The sequence below is a fragment of the Dipodomys merriami genome, unplaced genomic scaffold (assembly GCF_024711535.1).
Source record: "Dipodomys merriami isolate MVZ:Mamm:240054 unplaced genomic scaffold, mDipMer1.0.p SCAF_469, whole genome shotgun sequence".
Lineage (NCBI taxonomy): Eukaryota > Metazoa > Chordata > Mammalia > Rodentia > Heteromyidae > Dipodomys > Dipodomys merriami.
The window spans coordinates 414237-430000 of record NW_027206034.1 but is presented as its reverse complement, the minus strand read 5'-3'; the positions used below and the strand labels follow the sequence as shown (position 1 = coordinate 430000).

Below are 15764 nucleotides of genomic sequence, written 5' to 3'. Positions count from 1 at the left end.
ATAAAATATAATTTCTGGACAAATGAATAATTAGGTTTGTTTTATTTTAACATTTAATTAAATATATTTCTAACATATTCTTTGCTAATTGGCTATTTTTAAAAAGTGGAATGAATGAATTCACTTTTGAATTTTTCTTTTAAGCTGGTCCTAGGACTTGAACTTAGGGCTTGGGTAGTACCCTAAACTTTTTTTGCTCAGGGGTAGTGTACTACCACTTGAACCACAGCACCACTTCTGTCTTCTTTTAAGTAGTTTATTGGAGAAAGAGTCTCACAGACTTTCGTGCCTGAGCTGGCTTTGAACCATGATCTTTAGGTCTTAGTTTCCTGAGTAGCTAGGATTACAGGCATGAGCCACCAGTGCCTAGCCCATTTGTAGTGTTTAATTGAACTACATGCTTTGCCATGGAATGCCATTTTCACTATGAAGTATACAAGTGGTCACAGAGACTAGAATTCTTTATTTGGGGGAGGGGGATCTGGTCGGGGGGCCTGAACTGTGGACCTGGGCGCTGTCCCTCAGCTCTTCAGCTCAAGGTTAGCGCCCTACCAATTGAGTCACAGAGCCACTTCCGGTTTTTTCTTTTTGCTTATGTGGTTCTGAGGAATCGAACCCAGGGCCTCATGCATGCAAAGCAAGCACTCTACCACTGAGCCACCTTCCCAGCCCAGAGACTAGAATACTATTTGGTGAACATTTCTTAAAAGTGAATGAAATGAGCCTTTACAACAAGAAAAGCAACTATGTATGAGTCATGATATACATTCAAACTAACTTTCAATTTTGTAGAGTGGATTTATTGATCTGTTGAGCTTTGTAGCTTCCCAGTGCTGTTTACAGACTATGCTGATGAAATCTGTGTTGAAAATAACAGCTATATTCATTCATTTCAAGACAGTTGGTCAGCATTTGAAAGATTTGTGTGACTCGGAGTGAGTATTTTCCCATTATTTAATGTGTGATGTTAGCAAATGATGCACAGGCAAAAGAAAAAAAAGACTAATGGATTTTAATTCAATACATCCAATCAGAAAATCTTATGGTATAGCTTCAGGCTCATTGCTATGTATATCATTACAACTAAATTTTAAGAGATGACACTACTTGAGTTTTAGTATAGTATTAAGGAATATGTAAGCATTTCCTTTACTGATAATCTGAGAAGGCTACTAAAACTTCTTCCTTTTCTAACTAAGTGACTTTGTGAGGTAGATTTCCTTCATATACTTAAAACAACATACCCCAGCAGACAGAGTGTAAAAGCAGATGAGAATACATGTGTCTTTCATTAGGCTAAAGGATAAAGAGATTCATTAAAGATGTAAAACAATTGTATTATTCTGCTGAAATTTCACCTTTTGTGGAAATTACAGTTATTTTCAATAAATGTATATAAACAAGTACTGTTTTTTTTTCTTAAGTTTGCAAAACTACCATAAGCACTTCAGTTCTAATTTTTCTTTTGTTTGGGATGTGAAACTAGGACTTGAACTCAATACCTGATGCATTGCTCATTGGATGTGTTCTACTTTTTAACATATCTGTCTGTATCTGTCTGTTTCTTTAGTGTGTGTGTATGTGTGTGTGTGTGTGTGTGTGTGTGTGTGTGTGTGTGTGTGTATCCCCTATTTTTTATTTAATTTATTTTTGTGGCAGTCCTGGGCTTGAATTCAGCACCTAGGCATTGATCCTGAGCTGCACTCTACCACTTGAGTCACAGGTGTACTTTGTTTTTTGTTTTGTTTTGTTTTTTGTTTTTTTTCTGAGTAGTTTATTGGAAATAAGAGTCTCACTGACTTTCCTGCTCCAGCTAGCTTTTTTTTCCCTCTAATTTGTGTTTTTTTATTGTGAAAATACTGTACAGAAGGGTTACAATTACATGAGTAGGGTAATGAGTACATTTCTTATCAAGCATTGTTGCTTCCTCCTTTGTTTCCCCTTCCCCTCCCTTCCCCTGCTAAAGTTGTAAACTGTTTTCATAACGTCTTGTACATATTGTTGCAGTGGGTCCACCTGTATCCCTATTTAAACACTTTGTTTTTCCTTTCCCCTCCACAAATTATACCAACATCCAATACAGGGGTTATATATTGGAAGCCAGCTAGCTTTTAATAGCAATCTATGGCTCTCAGTCTCCCGAATCTGTAGCTAGGATTACTGGTGAGAGCCACCAGTTCCTACCTCTACTTACATTGTTTTTATCAGTTGTGGGGCCTAAACTCTGGGCCTGCGCACTGTCCCTCAGCTCTTCAGCTCAAGGCTAGCACTCTACCACTTAAGCCACAGTGCCACTTCTGGCTTTTTCTACTTATGTGGTGCTGAGGAATCCAACCCAGGACCTCATGCATGCAAAGCAAGCACTCTACCACTGAGCCACCTTCCAAGCCTGTCTACTTACATTTTTAATTAGCTCTTTGGGGGCTCTCAAAAATTTAAAAGTATTAAGAGGTCCTGAGACTAGTATGAGGGCTGCAAAATTAAAATTTTCCAAATGTCAGTGCATTTAAAGATGGGTTTCTCTTTTACTTCTTTGAACTGTCAGTGTGCTTGTCACTAATATCCTCTTAATCTCATTTGGTTTTTTCTATTTCTAATCTACTGTAAAATAACTAGTCTTCAAGTTTTCTACAGAAAGACTGAACATTTCTCAGGGAGGGACTTTCTTTATTCCTTGAGTACAGATTTTCTGCAGACTGGGACATTTTCTTTTTTGTTTGTTGTTTTCAGCCGTGTGTTCTAAGAGTTCAAACTAGACAGTTGTATAACACCTTACTAATAAATGACTACTTAGTCTATGTAAAAGCTTGCTTCCTGATTAGAAAATATTTTCTAATGGCTCACACCTGTAAACCTAGCCACTCAGGAAGCTGAGATCCAGGATCTGGGTTTAAAGCCAGCTCACCAGCAAAGTCTGTGAGACTCTGATCCCCAGTTAACTACCCAAAGCCCGAAGTGGAGCTGTAGTCAAGTGATAGAGTATTAGATTTGAGCTGAAACAGCTCAGGGACAACACCCAGGCCCTGAGTTCATGCCCCATGACTTGCACAAAAGAAAAAAGTTTTTTGAATGTAAGTTCTTAATGTTGTTCTGAAATATTGAGATTGCAGTTAACTATGATGGGCTTTTGGAGTTTTCCACTGTGTTAAAATGAAGATCTGTCATTTACTAAAGCCAGGTGACCTTGAAAAGTTCCTTGATACTGAGCTGTTTTCTCATCTATAAGGTAACCCAATCTAATTCCTCACAGGTTGTTAAAATAAGTACTAAAAGAAATACTGTATTCAGGGGCTGGGAAGGTGGTTCAGTGGTAAAGTGCTTGCCTTGAATGCATGAGGCCCTGGGTTCAGTTCCTCAGCATCACATAAGCAGAAAAAGTTGAAGTGGCGCTGTGGCTCAAGTGGTAGAATGCTAGCCTTGAGCTGAAGAGCCAAGGACAGTGTCCAGGCCCAGAGTTCAGGCTCCACAAACAGAAAAATAAATACTGTATAATAGTCTTAACTAAGAGATACTAATTATTTTCATGATTCCAAAGATATAATAGATAAAAAAATCTTCTTTTTAGATGGCTTAACTTAGGAAACACATAAAGCCATTGTGATGTGTTTAGATAGTTGCATTTTTTTCTAACTAGGCCTCAATATGACAATTGTGTTATTTATAAACTTATTTGTGCAATTAACAGCATTCGTTCATGTAATCAGCATCTCGTTTTGCCCACGAATGGGACTCTTGATCTTTAAATACCATTCAGAGGACTTGGAGGCATTTTCTAAACAGTTGGATTTTTGTCTATTATGTTCACCAGAAATGACTCCGAAAACAGACTCCTTCCCAGCTCCTCTCACACTCTGTGCCAGCCCTCCTCAGTGATATTTGTTGAGAATTCAGCAGTGATGTTGGCATTTAATGATATCTCAATGAAGTATGGAAAAAATGGAAGTAGCTAATGGGCGATAAATTTAGGAACCTGGTGGTGTGGCAGTGTTGGTCATCTTTTTCCATCAGCATCCTTGGTCCTTACCATCCCTTTGCCTAAGAATATGTCTTCCTATTTTGGGAGAGCCCTTCCTTCTTACAAAGTTCCTCCAAAGCCCACACTTTATTATTTTATTTATTTATTTATTTATTGTTGTTTTTGGTGCCAGGACCACAGTTTGAACTGAGCTGATGTCTTACCACTCTGAACCAAGATACCAGTCTGTCTTTTTCTTGCTAAGTGGAGATAGATCTAAACAGAATTTTCTGCCTGGCTGGCTTTAAAGGTCCATTCTCCAAGTCTCAGCCTCCTGAGTAGCTGTGATTATAGCCATGAACCACCAGCACCATCCTACATACTTTCAATGCAACTTCTCCTTACCGCAGTGCCAGTCCCCAAACACAGAGCCTCAGCTAAGTCCTCTAAGACAGAGTTCCACCTCTAGCCTAATACTGGGCCACACTCCTGCCTAATATATATTTCATTCAGTGGAAAGCATTTGACAGTGATCTTCCACCATTGTTTACCTTTGTTTATGGTGGTACTGGGGTTTGAGCTCAACTCACTCAAAGTCAGTAGGCAGGCACAGTACCACTGAGCCATGCCTTGGGCCCTTTTTTCCCTTGACTGTTTTCAGGGAGAGTCTGGTTTTTCCTGGATGCATGCCTGAACTAGAGTTACCCATTTCAGTCTTCCTGTCATTGTTAGGATCACAGGCATTTGCCACTGTGTTCAGCTTCTCTGTTGAGATGGAATCTCCTAAAATTTTCTGCCCAGGTTGGGCTGGAACTGAGATCCTCTTAATTTTGGCCTCTCACATTAATGTAAGAGGATGAACAGATACTACTGTACCAGGCTATGGCTGAGAAGGGGATCTCACAAACTGTGCTGTTAAGCCTGACCTCAAATTATAATTCTCCATTCTCACCTCCCAAATAGCTAGGATTACAGACATGAGCCACAACAGTGACCCATTTCCTTTTTGTTCACAACTCTTACCAAAAAAAAGTTTATTTAAATAAACTCAAACATAATACATTGTATATTTGTACATTTGTAAATTCAATGTACATATTCAAATATTAATTATATTCTAAGTATATATTAAATATGTTTAGAACAGAGTGAGATAAATATAAATAAAAAATTCTGCATGCCATTGGATCATTTTGTCAATACTTTGTTATCTCATTATGTTTTCAGATTAATTTCTTGCACCCAGCAGGATTTAGTTGGAATAATTAAATGTTGCTTAAATGAGGTACATAGGTAAGGATGGTATTAATGAGATCACCTTCACAATCCATGTTAAACTTGGATTGCTAAGTCATTTTAATTCTCTCTCTTAAATGCCAACTGAGAGGGACAAATGAGCCATGATACATTCCCCCCTCCCACCAACCAGGGACTTTTGGAGACAATGGCAGGTATAAAGAAGTAATAATTTGCCCTTTGAAGCTATAGACTGGTGATTAATAAATATATAGATTCTAAAGTCTAAAACATTAGGCTGGTTTCAAAGTGGGTGAATGGATAGGATTTAGGTGTGTAAAGAGGAAAAGAATATTTCCTGACAATTTGTTTGTCTGTCTTGATTATAGTTTGCTCTTGACTTATCCTTATGTTTGCATGTTTCTCTACTAAGGTGTTCTGTGTTCCCATCTTCATGATAATTTCAACATCTTCCTTAGCACCCTTCCAACATTTAAGAATCCTTTCTCCCCCTGATTTACACATCACCGTCTCTTACTTGGATCATGGATTATTGACTCAATTTTACTTTCTTGTTTATTCCTAGATTAGTGCTGATAAGTTCTGTACTCAGCCACTAAAGTGATCTTTCTTGGATTTAAATTTGATCTTACCTGTCTCTGTTTTAAAAATCATCAGTAGTTCCTCATCTCTTTGGTAGAAACTTTGAGATATTAAGAGGGTATAAAGGCTCAGTCTTAGCTGGATCCTATTTTGTTGTTTTTTCCTTTGCTTATTCTAAACTTCCTGCTATGCTTTCATCCCCCTAATCTTGTCACTCATTTCCTCTGCCTGAAACTCTTCCCATTTTCTTGGATAACCTGGATTCTCCTGGAGTCTTACTGTCCCAACTTGAATTCCATTTTCTTTTATTCTTTTTCTTTTTTTCTGGTCCTGGGGCTTGAACTCAGAGCCTGGGCTCTGTCCCTGAGCCTCTTTTTGCTGAAGTCTAATGCTCTACCACTTGTGCCACAGTGCTACCTCCAGCTCTTTCTGTTTGTGTGGTACTGAGGAATCAAACCCAGGGCTTCATGCATGCAAGGTAAACACTCTACTACTAAGCCACATTCCCAGCCCTGAATTCCATTTTCTTTATATAATATCTGCTTCATACTCTCCATTCATTCTTCTGTAATGTGGTGCAAAGAACATTGAGAGTGGAGGCCAAGGTTTAACTTCTTATCTTTGCTAGGAGATCTTGTAAAAATTCTTGACCTCTTCCAGCCTGCATTATCTTTATCACACAAGTGTGATAATACCCACTTCTCTTATAAGCCCATTAAGAACATCCATTGACATACTGTGCACAAAAAAATTCTATAAGCATGTCAGCCAAAGATGTTTGCCATGACAACATTGGTGGTGACAACAAGAATGATCCACCCAAGGAAGCATTTAGGTTCACAGCTTGGGTGACCTTCCTGAACCATCCAGGCCAAACTAGTGCTTCCTATGCCTCTGTCCTGGATTGGCACTCAGCTTAAATTGCTTGTAAGTTTACTGAGTGGAAAGAGATGCTTGAACGCAGATCTGGTAAGAAGCTGGAAGCTAGTCCTAAATTCCTGAAGTGTAGTGATGCTGTCATGCTTCATATGATTCCAGCAAGCCTGTGTATGTGGAGAGCTTCTTTGACTATTCTCCTCTGGATCATCTTGCTGTTTGTAATAGGAGATAGTTGCTGTGTGTGGCATCAAAGCTGTGGACAAGAAGTCTGCTGGAGCTGGCAAGGTCACCAAGTCTGCCAAGAAAGCTCAGAAGGCCGAGTGAATATTATTATCCGTAGCACCTGTAGCTTCAGCTTAACCAGTGGTGGAAGAAAAGTGTCAGAAATGTTTGTCTTAATTGGACATTAACTGAAAGACTGGATAATGATAACAATGCATCAGAAAACCCTCAGAAGGAAAGGAAAAAAATTGTATAAGCACTCATATTCCATGCTCATTAAATTGTTATGAATACTTCTGCTGCCTTCACTCCTCTTCCTTCTTACCTTTCTTGTGAACCTCAGCAGTTTTGCTGGAATATTTTTCATGTGAGACTTTGTTTTTTTCAGGAGATGAAGATTTTTCTGAAGGGATAACAGAGCTGTTTTCCCAGCTGTACATCTCCTGCAAACCAGACAAACTTGCCAGGGTAAGTTATTACTTCTTGGTGATTTTGATTCATTTATTTGTGACACTTCAGTGAATTAAAAACTGAGATAGTAACCATTTACCATATGGAAGTAATAGCCTTGGGCAAAGCCTTGCTCTTTGTTGGTGACTTGGGAGCTATATGCATATCTAAGGTCAGAGAGGGGTAGGGAGGTTCTATATCCAGAGAAATATTTAATACAACATATATTTGGTTGCCTGCTCATGCACAGGACAAGGGATGCTTTTTCCTTTTATGCCTATCTTTCCCAGGCTCAGGAGACATTCTATAAACCAGTAAGCACCAGGCACACAATGCTTTCTGGACAGAGGGAGCTGATATAAGTCAGGATGTCCTGTTTGCTCCTAAGTCCTAGGGTAAGGAACGTAACACTTGATCTTGTTGCTTTTGTTATTAGATAATAAATTTTATTATGGAATGTCTTGTGTAGAAGAAAGACATTCCTCAAGGAACAAAGTAGCAGAATTGCACATTCCTGGCCGGCCTGTGCTAGCAAAGTTCTACCTTAAAAGAAGAAAAAAACACATAAAGAAATACATGTTTAAAATCTACTGAATGTAAGAAATAAAGAGTACAGTTTCCTGTGAATATATAATGTCAGGGAGTTTCCTGCAAACAGTAGCCTCTAAACTGGGATGATTTTTTATTCTTTATAGGGAAATAGTAATAACATTTATTATTATAACCACAATTCATTGACATTCAGTACATTTCCAGTATTGTAGAACCATCACCTTTATTGTATCCAAAACATATCCATCACCCTCAACAAAAATTTGGGGCCATTAAACCATTCAGCCCTCAATCCACAGTAGCCCTGAGTTATTTTCTGTATCTGTGAATTTTCTTACTCTTGGTACTTTATTGTTGTAGTCTGAATGTTTGGATTTCCATAATTTTCATATGGTACCACTTGATCTTTTATTCTTATCCCCCAATGCATGCATTCTCCATTAAGCCTTCTCAGAACAATCCTCAGGAACTTATCTTCTGCAGTTCAAGTGCATCTCTTCACTATTCAATCTAGTATTGTTTAAAAATAGTCAAATTTAGGAAAAGTCACAAAAAGAATATAAACTATTTCTGTGATTTTTATGCAAATTCAGTTGGTTAATATTTTCCTTCATTTGCTTAATCACTTATGCTTGCATGTATGTTCTCTTTGTGGACATACATTTGAGATTAAATTGTATATTTCGTAGTTCTCTATTCCTACATATTTTAATCTTGATCTCAGGACAAAAATGTCCCATTATTACATAGCCACAGTATAGTTATCAACTTCAGTAAATTAATCACAATGCCATATTTTTGCTTAATCTTTTGTCTATATTCCAGTTTTGCCAATTGGCTCAATTCTGTCCTTATCAATTTTTTCTCTAAAAACAAATACATGATCATGAATTATATGTAGTTGTGTATACTTGATCTCTTTTAGTCTATAATAATTTATCAGCTTTTCCTTATCTTTATAACATCAATATTTTTGAACAACACAAGCACCTCCTTCCCTTTAGTAACTAGGATGACAGTATCAGTGACTGGCAACTGGCAAATGTAGAGTTCTTGAGGGTAAAATGTGTTTTGTTTTGTTTTTTCCAAAGTATGAGGCTCATAGTAAAAAATCTTCAGTGTTGATGACCCCATTGAAACTAGCTTAGTATTCTAAATATACATGCAGATGTTCAGTAAGCAGACATGTTTCTCTATTTTTATTCCAGGTAATTTGCTAGGTGCTAGGGAAGTAATGATGAGAAGGACATAGAAAAATCACAAGAATCAAAGAAATCATGTTAATAAATATTTTTGAGGTCAATAATTGCATGTGGTCAATAATTCCCCATGTGGTCCCATGTGGCAATTCTTGGAAGGCAGTTTTCAAATAATTGAAATTTTTGTCATTGAGACATAGGATATAGCAGGGGCATTGGCCTGGTTGTCTGCACACTAAGGATGTAGGGAAAAGTGCACTGGAAGGTGTGGTACTGGGAATAATTTATTTTTAAATTTTTCTTTACGTTTTTTACCTTTTTTCTCCAGGCTAACAGGTTTCATACCTTGAGCCACAGCTTAATTACTCACTTTCTTTTTTCTTTGTTTCTTTTTGCCGGTCTTGGGGCTTGAACTCTTCTGCCTGGTCACTGTCCCTGAGCTTCTTTTTTTTTGGGGGGGGGATCCGGTCTTGGGCCTGAACTCTGGGCCTGTGTGCTTTCCTTCAGCTCTTCAGCTCAAGGCTTGCACTCTACCACTTGAGCCACAGCATCACTTCTGGCTTTTTTTCCTACTTATGTGGTGCTGAGGAATTGAACCCAGGGCCTCAAGCATGCAAGGCAAGCGCTTTACCACTGAGACACTTTTCCAGTTCCCTTGTGAGATTCTTATGTCCAATTAACCACTCAAAACCCAGAAGTGATGCTATAGCACAAGTGGTAGAGCACAAGCCTTGAGTACAAGAGCCTCAGGGACAGCACACAGGTCCTGAGTTCAAACCCCACAACTGACAAAAAATACAGAAAGGAAAAGAGTACTACAAGAAGCCAAGATGACGATACAGAGTCTTGAAAGTTGAGAGCCAAGGTTCAAAGCCATCCTAGGCATGAAAATCCATGAGATGTTTTTCACCAATTAAGCAGCAATAGGTAGGAAGCAGTAGAGCTCTACCCTTGAGCAAAACTCCCCAAGTTCAAGCCCAGGAATAGCACAAATGAAAAGAATTCTCATGGACTTTTCTGCCCAAGCTGGATTCAAAACACAAATGCTCAGATTTCAGCCCTCTGAGCAGGTAGGATTATAGGTATGAACCATATTTTTTAAAATCTTGAATTGCCTCTAATATTTTTGCCCTCCTTTTCACTTAATTTTTTATTCCTTTTCTCTTTTTTGTAAGTTCATGTCATCTAGCTTATTATTTAGGCCTGGCCATTCTTTCTGAGGTTTTTGTTTTGAGTTTTATTGGTTGTTTTGGAGCTTGTTATAGTACTTGAACTCAAGGGCTGGTCATTGTTCCTAATTTTTTCTCAAGGGTAGTAGGCTTCCCACCTCAAGACACAGTTCAAATTTTGGCTCTTTACGCATTTGTCTTTCTTTCTGCATTTATTTTAGGTGCTGATCCTCTGGCTTGAACTTAGGACTTGGGATTTTTTGCAGATTTTTTGCCAAGTTTTTGTTGTTGTTGTTTTTGTTTTGTTTTGTTTTTTCTTTATTGCTAGTCCTAGGGCTTGAATATAGGGCCTTAACTTTTGCTAGTCATAAAATCAGGGCAGAGCCACTGTGTCTGAGGTTTTTCCCTTTCTTTCTCAAGACTAGCAGTCTCCATGGCTTGAGCCACAGATAAAGTTCTGGCTCTATTTATTTATTTATTCATTCATTCATTCATTTTTGGTGCTAGGGCTTAAACTCATGACATGGCCACTCTCCTGCTTGAAGTCAGAGCAGAGCCACTATGAATGAAGCATTTTTTGTATTGTTTTTCTCAAGACTAGCAGACTGTGACAGCTTGAGCCACAGCTTCATTGATGGCTTTGTTTATATAATGTTCTCCACCCTCCCCCCCCCGTTCCCCCCCACACACACAGGCAAAAGCTGTAAAGTTCATTTTTCGACATAATATCTTGTACATCTCATTGTTGCAATAGGTCCACCTGTATCCCTATTTAAAAAATTTGTTTTTCCCCTTCCCCTTCCCCTTCACAAATTATACCAACATCAAATACAGTGAAAACGGGGGAGTTATTTATTTTTTGGTTCCGGTCCTAGGGCTGGGACACAGGGAGTGGTGACTGTTTCCTAGACCTGAAATCAGGGCAAGATCACTGTGCAGGAGTCTCTCCCCTGTCCTGAGCAAGGCTGACAGGCTCTGAACCTTGAGATGCATCTCAACATCTGGCTTTGTAAAACAAATTTGGTAATTCATAGCTGATAAGTGTCTCATGGGGGAGCTGGGAAGGTGGCTCAGTGGTAAAATGCTTACCTTGAGCTGAAGAGCTAAGTGACAGCATCCAGAGCTAGAGCGGGCCCCATCACCCACAAAAAAGAAAAAATAAAAAGAAAGCTGGGTGCCAGTGGCTTACGCCTGTAATCCAAGCTACTCATGAGGCTGAGATCTGAGGATTGCAGTTCAAAGCCAGCCTGGGAAGGAAAGTCCATGAGACAATTATCTCCAATAAACCACCAAAAAACCAGAAGTGGTACTGTGGCTCAAGAGGTAAAGCACTAGACTTGAGTTGAAGAGCTGAGGGACAGTGTGTAGGCCGAGTTCACGCCCCATGACCAACCAAAAAAATAGATTCTCATGGGAAGACAGGGACATTACCCAGGCTCTAAAATCAGAGGATAGTGGTTCAAAGGCAGCCTGGGCAGGAAAGTTGTTGAGACTCTCATCTCCAATTAATCACCAAGTGTTTGGAAGTAGTATAGTTCTAGTCTTGTGCAAAACAGCACAAGTTCAGGCACCAGTACTGGCACACATGCCCAGGCTGACTATGAACTACAATCCTAAGATTTCAGCTTCTACAGTAGCTAGGATTATAGGCATGAGCTACTACTTAAAAATATTTCATTGACTTTTCTCTTTTTTTGCCATCTTCTCATTATTTTGTTCATTTCTCGTGTGTGTGTGTGTGTGTGTGTGTGTGTGTGTGTGTGTGTGTCCTGGTGTTGGTTCTAGAGCTTGAACTCTGGAGCCTAGCCACAGTCTCTGAATTTGTTTTTCTTTTATTTTTGATGCTGTTCCTAGGGCTTGAATTCTGGGCCTAGTCCCTGTCCCTGAGTCATTCTTTTGTTGTTGTTGGTGATGGTCCTAGGGCTTGAACATAGGGCCTGATAACTTCCTGGGTTTGAAAGCAGGGCAGGGCCACTGTGTATGAGGGTTTTTGTTGTTTGTTTTCCCTAAAAGGAAGCAGTCTCTGTGGCTTGAGCCACACAGATCAACTTCTCACTTCTTTTACTTTTTGGCAGTTCATGGAAGATAAAATTCTCATAGAAGATAAGAAGCTGAGGGTACTATATCAGCACCTGAAATCTGAGGATTGAGGTTGAAAGCCCAGGCAGGTAAGTCCGTAAGATATATCTCCATTTAATCCCCTAAAGAGAAAAAGTGGTAGAGTGCTACCTTTAAGAAACATATTTCTATTTCAAGCTCTGGCTTCAAGACCCAGGACTCATACACATTCACAAATCCCTAATGGACTTTTCTGCCTAGTTTGCCTTGGAACCGAGATCTTCAAGTTCTGTCTTTTGTGTAGCTTGAGCTCCAGGTGTAAGCCACCAATTCTCTGCTCATTTTAAGATTTGGAATTGGCGCTTTGGTCTCATCTTCCATTCTGATTTTATTTATGTATTTGTATTTAATTAATTAATTATTAGTTGTCCTACCCTATGTATCTGGGCCTGGTCACTTATTTTGCTTTTTTGCTCAAGGCTGTTGCTTTACCACTTGAGCCACAGCTCTACTTCTGGCTTTTTGCTGGTTAGTTGGAGATCAGAGCTTCATGGAATTTCCTGCCCAGGTGGGCTTTTAACCACCATCCTGAGATTTCATGCTTCTAACTGGGATTACATGTCAGCCACCAAAAAATGCCTGACTCACTCAATTTTAATATTCTTAATAGGGTCTTATACTTTTTTAATTCACATTATAATGATGATGTCGATGATGATGATGATGATGATGATGATGATGATGATGATGATGATGATGTGCAGGTCATGGGCTTGAAATCAGGGCATGTGTGCTGTGCTGTCCATGATCTTCAGCTCAAGGTCTGGAATTTTGTCTATTTCTTTTTGCTTCTTTCTTGGTGGTTAATTTGAGAGAATTGTCTCATGGAAAAGCTTGGCACTACTCAAGAGGTTGAAATCTGAGGATTGTGGTTTCAAGCCAGTCCTTGTTATAATGAGAAAGATGGGGTGCAGTGGAGTTGCAGTTTCATTAGCAGGTAAAAAGGGTGTTTGTTTTTGAGCAATGGCCTCCCAAAATACACTGCCTCCTGGCTAGGGATGGTGAACTGATGGTTATAATGCCTTCTGTCTTCCTTCTGTGACCTATTGCCCTGGTAACAGATTGTTTACAAAGATGTGATCCTGACTCCTGAGCAACAGGAAAAGGCACAATATCATTCCTGGGTTGGGATGAAAACCAAGTGGATCCCGCCATTTGGTGTGCTGCCTTGCTCTGGGGGGCAGGATGATAGTGCACCCTTCTATGAAGAAAGAAAATAACTTGAACAATTCTGTCCTCTTTGTTCATTTCTGACAGATGAGGGCTGTGAGACACATTCATGGAATCATCTAGGGGACTTGTCCAGGATCTCCATTGTGTCTGGGAAGGAAGGGCCCCAAGTTTTGCTGCAGAGAGATGCATCCTGCAGTGCCATGGCCCTGGTTTGCTCCAGTGCCAGTGATTACCCAGATCAGGAAATGTCACCTGTTGCAGGTAAAATAGCTCTCAGGACATTTGTCCTGATGACCATGGAAGCCCATGCCTAGGCCAGTGTAAGCAATGGTGACACAGTGGTGCTCGTGTGGCTGGGAGTATGGAAGTAGCACAGGTGTGGATGAGAGGTGTTGGGTAGCACACATGGTAGATGCCTTCTGCTCTGCCCACCACATGACTAAAGGTAATGCTGGATTCTGTCTGAAATTAACTAGGGTCTGGGGCACTGAACATTTTCTGAGATGCCAAAGCTCCCATGGGGACACAGGTTGAGGTAGACTAGGTGAAAGGGAGTGAAGGAAACCTGCAGAAAATAAGGAAGTTTTGATTCTTTTTAAAAGTTCTTTAATGGTTAATTTTTAATCAAAATGGGAAATAAATGGAAAAAGTGATTCTAGATCTCAATTTCCTGAATAGCTAACATTCCAGGTGTGACACTAGTACCCATCTCACTCTTTTTTATCTATTGAGTTTATTAGGTTCTAGACACTGTAGCAAGTAGAAAAGAAAAACTTTGTTTTGAAGTTCTATGCTTTAGTGTGTGGGGGTGGGGGAGGGTGGAGAATGTATAAATATGTTTGAATATATGATGGAAAAATAGACTGAGAGATGTGCTAGGGAGGAGTGTTGGCAATTTACAGTGAGGTATGATTTCAGAAAAGCGTCATGTGGTAAAGTGACTTAGGAGATCAAGGCAACTCACCCAGGCCCCAGAATCAGGTAGGGTCATGAGCTCAAAGTTGAGGGTGTCTTGCCTGTCTTAGAGTCAGTAAACCAGTGTGGCTACATCACAATCAGTGTGTGGAGTAGAGGATATGCTTGCTGTAGGACAGGCAGTGGGCAGCTTGTGCAGAGCAATGAGTTACAAGTGTGGTCTCCACCCAGAAGCAGTGATCTCATCCAGGAACTTTAGCAGGTCCAGCCCAGACCTGTTTAGTCAGGGGCTAGGGTCCAGTGTTGCCTGCTTCAAAGAAGCCCTCTAGATGTATTTGAGAACCACTAGCCAAGATAAGTTCCCTTAGACTATGGTAGAGACTTTGGATTTTATTCTGAAACAGAAGCTCTTGAAGGTTGGGAGTGAGAGAGTACAGGATTTAATTTAAGAAATATACAAAGTGGGTGCCAGTGGCTCATACCTCTATTCCTAGATACTCATGAGGTTGAGGTCTGAGAATCCTGGTACAAAGCTATTCTGGACAAGAATGTCTGAGACACTTAACTTGAAGTGGAGATATGGCTCAAGGGGCAAAGTGTTGGTTTTGAGAAAACAAGCTCAACAAATTCAAAGCCCTGGCTCTAAGTTCAAGCCCAAGTACCAGCACAAAACACACAGGCCAGGCAATGGTGGCTCACACCTGTAATCCTACTGACTCTGGTGGGTGTGTTCTGAGGATGGTAGTTTGAAACTAGCCCTGGCAGGAAAATCCATGAGATCTAATCTCCAAATACCCACTGGAAACAGCTAGAAGTGGGGCTATGGCTCAAATAGTAGAGCACCAGCCTTGAGCAAAAGCTCAGCCACATTATGCAGGGCCTTGAGTTCAAGCCCCAGTACTGACACTGACAAAAACATAAGAACATATACACACACACAAACACCAACACAAGCAGTGATGGTCACTCATGGGAAGGAAGCACAGGAGCCCAGTGGGTCCCCTCTCAATTCTCAGGGCCCTCTTGTCCTCTGGAGACCCCCCAGTTTTTCTTCCAGCATAATAATTATTATTACAAAATATTAGAATTATAAATATAATTACTATATTAATGCTATAAGTGCAATGATATAAAACATTTTTATAAAATGTATTAATATGTTACATATTATATTCTATAACATACATACATTATATATTATATAATATCTAGTAAATATACAAATAAATATAAATGTTATATATAATAGATAAAATATACATGCTACAATAGTAAATGAAATATAATGATGTA

The 15764-nt window shown here is 39.6% G+C and overlaps 1 protein-coding gene across 1 annotated transcript in view; it reads left to right on the top strand.

The window, feature by feature from the left end:
- The window catches only part of LOC138808693 (protein FAM114A2-like), a 49989-nt gene that overhangs the window by 19600 nt on the left and 14625 nt on the right, over window positions 1-15764 (top strand). Inside the window, exons 7-9 of the mRNA XM_069994925.1 lie at window positions 7284-7363; window positions 12341-12433; window positions 13641-13817. Of these exons, the coding sequence (XP_069851026.1) occupies window positions 7284-7363; window positions 12341-12415 (155 nt within the window). The 3' untranslated portion in view covers window positions 12416-12433; window positions 13641-13817. The remainder of the gene's footprint in view (window positions 1-7283; window positions 7364-12340; window positions 12434-13640; window positions 13818-15764) is intronic.